General features: G+C 58.1%; 1 protein-coding gene across 1 annotated transcript in view; it reads right to left on the minus strand.

Moving 5' to 3' along the window:
- The window catches only part of LOC104510730 (disks large homolog 3), a gene marked incomplete at its 5' end in the record, with an annotated part of 6,103 nt that overhangs the window by 456 nt on the left and 999 nt on the right, over positions 1-4,648 (minus strand). Inside the window, 5 exons of the mRNA XM_010153067.1 lie at positions 1,648-1,739; positions 2,592-2,701; positions 3,244-3,416; positions 3,577-3,678; positions 4,375-4,425. Of these exons, the coding sequence (XP_010151369.1) occupies positions 1,648-1,739; positions 2,592-2,701; positions 3,244-3,416; positions 3,577-3,678; positions 4,375-4,425 (528 nt within the window). The remainder of the gene's footprint in view (positions 1-1,647; positions 1,740-2,591; positions 2,702-3,243; positions 3,417-3,576; positions 3,679-4,374; positions 4,426-4,648) is intronic.

Below are 4,648 nucleotides of genomic sequence, written 5' to 3' on the forward strand. Positions count from 1 at the left end.
ACGAGCCGAGGAGCATGGGGGCGGATCGGAGCCACAGGAAGGGCCTTTGCCCGGCACGAAAGGGGCTGGCGCGGCCGACGACAAACCACCCATGTCCAAGGAGCGACAGCAGGCGCCCGGTGACACAGAGGGTTAACACAGCGTGTCCCAGGGGATTAGCGAGCCCTGATCCCGCACTGCCAGAGCTCCTCCTGCGCGTGAAGTGCCGGCTGGGATCCCCACAACCAGCTGCTCCTCAGCTTTGCAAACCGTGTCCCTGCCGCTCCTCTGCTGGGCTGACGGGAGCCTCGCGCAGGTTAACCGGCCTGCGCCCAGCGCCTACCCCAAGGTGACGGATCTGGCCGTCCCCACGGCTGCGGGTTCCCTGTGTTTGTGGCTTCCCGTGCTGTGGGGCAGGAATGGCAGCACCGCTGGGCTGGAAAAGGCCAACCTACGGCCGTTATCCCCGGCAGTAACTCGCCCAAAGACCAGCGACGCTCTCGCTGCTCAGCACGGCCACAACACAAAGCACTGAACTCTGCCGGCTGCATCGGAGGAGGATTCACACGGAGGGCCAAAGCTTTCCGGGGATTCAGCCTGTCTCTACAGCCCAGCCAGGACCGTTCTCCAGCATCTCTGCTGCCTCCTTGGCAATTCCTGGCACAGGATGTGCTGCCATCCCTCTGCCCACTTCCTTCAGCAATGAGTTTCAGCCCAGAGCGTTCCTTCCCCAGGTCAACTTCCAACTCCCTGTCCAAGCGCACGCTGGCACGCCGAGGGTCTGGCAAAACCACGGCGCGTGCTTCCTCCGTGCTCTTCCTGGAGGAGCAGCTGGCAGCTCTGGAGCTGCTGCCTGGGACAGGAGTTCTGGGGAAAGCTTTTACCCTGTTTGTACCCAAACATTTGCACAACCGAGATCCATTTTTGGAAAGTGTTCTGCTTGGGATTGTTCCCGGGAGCTGTTAGGTGGGGAACACAGGGTTTGGCAGGATTATCACTCCTCAGCTTTAGAGGAAAGAGTTACTGCACTGGAGGAAAGATGGCAGACTGGGTTCTCTGCCTCCTCACCTGCCCATGATTTTCCAGAATTAAGCACCTTACCAACACCAGATCCTTAATGCACAGGGACGCCCGTGTCACGAGCGGCTCATCCCTGCAGGCACGAAGTGCCAGGCAGCCCCTGACCGGCTCTTCAGCAAACACTGCTTCGGAAGCCAGCCAAACTCCCAGTCTTTTTTTGGAAGATGCTTTGGAGTAACTCGGGCCAGTCTCCACCATTTAGGTCACTAATTTTTTAAATCTTTCCTCTTCAAAATGACTCTCTTCTCTCCTTGAAAACGTTCCCTGTGCAGGGAATTTTATTTCCTGTTGCCTTGTAGCCCCCTGGATCTATGCTGTGCTTCCCCTGCCTGGGGATTTTCTTTAATATTACTAACATTGGTGATAAGCTTTCACAAACTTGGAAAATCCTGCCTGACGGCTTGTCTCCTTCTCTAGAGCTGGTTTAACTCTTATCCACTGATCTTGGAGCTGGGCTGGCAAAGTGCCATTTCTTTTTTGCTTTGATGAAGCTGGACATTTTCCCATGACCCTGCAGAAAGACAGTGCTGGTAGGGAGCTGCCAGCCGGAAAACTAAAATCAGATACAAGCCTGCTCAGGACACTCACCTGTAAAATACTCTCCGAACTCCTGCTCGAGTTTCATGGCTTTGTCAAAGACCTTGTTGGCCTGTTCGTACGTCTGTCTCCGGTTCATCTCCCTGCCACGTACAAAAAAGAAAATTAGCTTTTCTCTTAGCAGCGAGAAGCAAAAACAGCCCATGGGGCCAGGGTGCCTGGAAGCCTCTGCACACCAGGACCCAGCTCTCAAAGGCAGGACCCCTCCCCACATGCTCTTTGGTGCCTTGGCACTTCACCTCAGCTTCCCACAGTTCTCCCCACGGCCACCACCCCTCCCCCTTTCACCACAGCACAGAAATGGGCTCAGATGCAGACAGTCCTCTGAACTGGCCACACCACTGCGGAAGTCTCCCTGCTTTTCCAGAGCCTGTCACCACCATCCTTGCCACAACACCCACACAAGCCATTTGGCCCCTCCTGGCTCGAGGAGGGGGTTTTCCCAGTCCCCCTGTGCCAGCAGTGTCTCTTCTGCCCTCGGAGTCCACCTCGAGCTACTGAATCTCCCCACAGATCATGTTCTTGGCTGCTGCTCGGGAGAGCTGCAAGCTCAGCTCTTGCATCCTTTCCAGCCTGTGCTCCCCAGGGCCAGGAGCAGCAGAACAAGCAGAGGGATCCCCTGGGCACACAAGAAACATCTCCTGTCTGCTCCCCAGGGCTGCCCTGGCTCAGCCACCAACCAGCTGCGATCCACCACTACTGGATAATCCTCTTTGGGGCGAACAAAGGGGTTTAAGCCAGAGCAATCCATGGAGCTTGGATACAGCATGGCATTAGATGTAGAGGGACACCACCGAGACAGCAATGGGCCCAGCTCCTCGTTACAAGGGGTTCAGGAGCAGCAGCAGCCTCCGCTGCTTTCAAAAAAAAAAGACAGACCCCCAAAGCCAGAGCCGCTCGCCCGGGAGAGGCACAGGACATGGCGCTGCACTTACATGAGAGCTTCGATGGATTTTGGTTTGATGAAAATGGCAATGGGGTAAAGTTGTGCTTGTTGCAACCTCTTGATAGCATTGCCAGACACGTCCAGGATGCAGTGTTTCCCCTGGAAAGGAGACGATTGGGATCAGCTCTACCCACACAGTCTGCTCCGTGCAGAAAACAGCTTGCTCATACAGACGTGCTTACAAAAGAGAGGAGCCACGGAGATGAAACACCGGTCCTGAGAAGCCAACTCCCAGTTACGCTCCCGCCTGCTTAGGGCAGGACAGCAGCAATGCAAAGGGACCCAATTTCTCGTAAATGAAACAATTTACAAGCCAACAGTACACTCAGATTCTCCTGTGGAGGAAATGCTGCTTCGAGAAGGGCAGCCAGGCACCTTTGCCCTGTGAGCTCCCAAGCACAAGGCTGGTGCCAGCGGTGCCGGGCTTCTGGGTGGAGTCTGGATGACAGGGCTATGACACTGAGCTGGAGTAACGCGGCCACGTGGCTTGGCGGGGCTCCGGAGGGAGTAGAGACTCGTGCCGCGCTTGCTTAATGCGGTTACAGTCTTGTTAACAACACAGGGAGAGGAGGGGAACTGCCAAAGGCATCCGGGTTCAGGCTAGATGCATCCCGGTCCCAGGAATGGCACCTGACACTCACCCTCTCTGCCACTGCCCGCACGGACTGAATGCTGGTCCCGTAGAGATTGTCATTGAACTGCCCGGCCTCTATGAACTTGTTGTCCTGGATGTCTTTCTCCATCTGTTCACGGGATACAACGAAGTGGTAGTCTTGTCCGTCCACCTCATTCTCGCGCCGAGGCCTCGTAGTGTCTGGAGGAGAACGGGCAGCGTGAGCGAACCCGGCGTGACGCACACCCACCCTCCTGGGAGGGAGGAAACCTGCCCATGCCGCGGGCTAGACCCTGCGAGTAGCAGAGCCGCTGCTCCCCTCTCCCTCCAGCAAGGGCACCGAGCACCCGCTGGGACTTACGTGGCACGCAGGAACCGAACTTGTGCGGGAATTCGGAGATGAGGTCGTCGTTGACTCGGTCCTTTGTCGGCCCCAGGATGATCACCGGCCTGGCGTAGTGAACTGCGAACAAGAGCCATGACCTCAGGCCCTCGTCTGACCCCGCTGCCACTTTGGGCACCAACCTGCCCTCTCCCTGCGGCAGCGGGTGCTCCCATGGGCACCTCAAGGTGCCTCCTCCGTGCCAGGTCATCTCCTCCTGGACACAATCAACAGCTCCTTCCCGTCTGACCCAAACCATTTGTGCAGCCCCGGGAGAAGGTGCTGCATCTGGAGAATCCCAGGGGATTCTCAGGGCAGGAGCCCAGACAACGGGGACAGCTGGGTGAGGATGCCACGGAGCTGGGGGAGCGATGGGAGCCTAAGAGTCTGATCCAGCTTCTGGCAAGGAGAGACCACCGAGGCTGGGACTACCCAGCCTGCGAAAGGGTCCGCAGGGATCAAGCGCCGGGGGCTGGGGAGGCTGCTCTGCCATAATGCCATCCTCACCCGGGGACAGAAGCCCAGCTCAGTTTCAGCTCTGGATCTCTGCCTTGGGCTTGCAGACCAGGTCACAAGCCTTGTCTGTTGATTAAAACGGGGTGATCAAGGCCAGGGGAAGCCCCGCGGGGCGGCGCACAGCCCTGGCTTCCCTGCTGCAGGCAACACCCCAGAACCTCCGCTTGCATCCTCCTGGCATTGTGCCGGGTCACCCGGCTGTGCCGGCACACAGGGGCCCACCCTGGAGCAGATGCGGGGCAGCTCAGCACCAGCACTTACTTTCTTGCCGCGTCACTGGCTCGTATGACAGGATGGTGTCCTCTTGTCCTTCTGCAACAGAGCCAGGGAGAGGCAGGTGAGCGCTCGCAGCAGCTTCCCAGCCCCTCCGCACCGGAGAGGAGCTGGCTCCTGCCCCCGCCAGCCCCCCGCAGCCCTGGGGACGCCTCCAGCCTGCCTTGTCACACTTCCAGCTGATGTGGAGAGCGACAGGCACGCAATTACCCGCCCCTGATCCACGTTAATTATTCACATTCCAGCTCTGGGTCAAGCCTCC

Source organism: Eurypyga helias, unplaced genomic scaffold, assembly GCF_000690775.1.
Source record: "Eurypyga helias isolate BGI_N326 unplaced genomic scaffold, ASM69077v1 scaffold9726, whole genome shotgun sequence".
NCBI lineage: Eukaryota > Metazoa > Chordata > Aves > Eurypygiformes > Eurypygidae > Eurypyga > Eurypyga helias.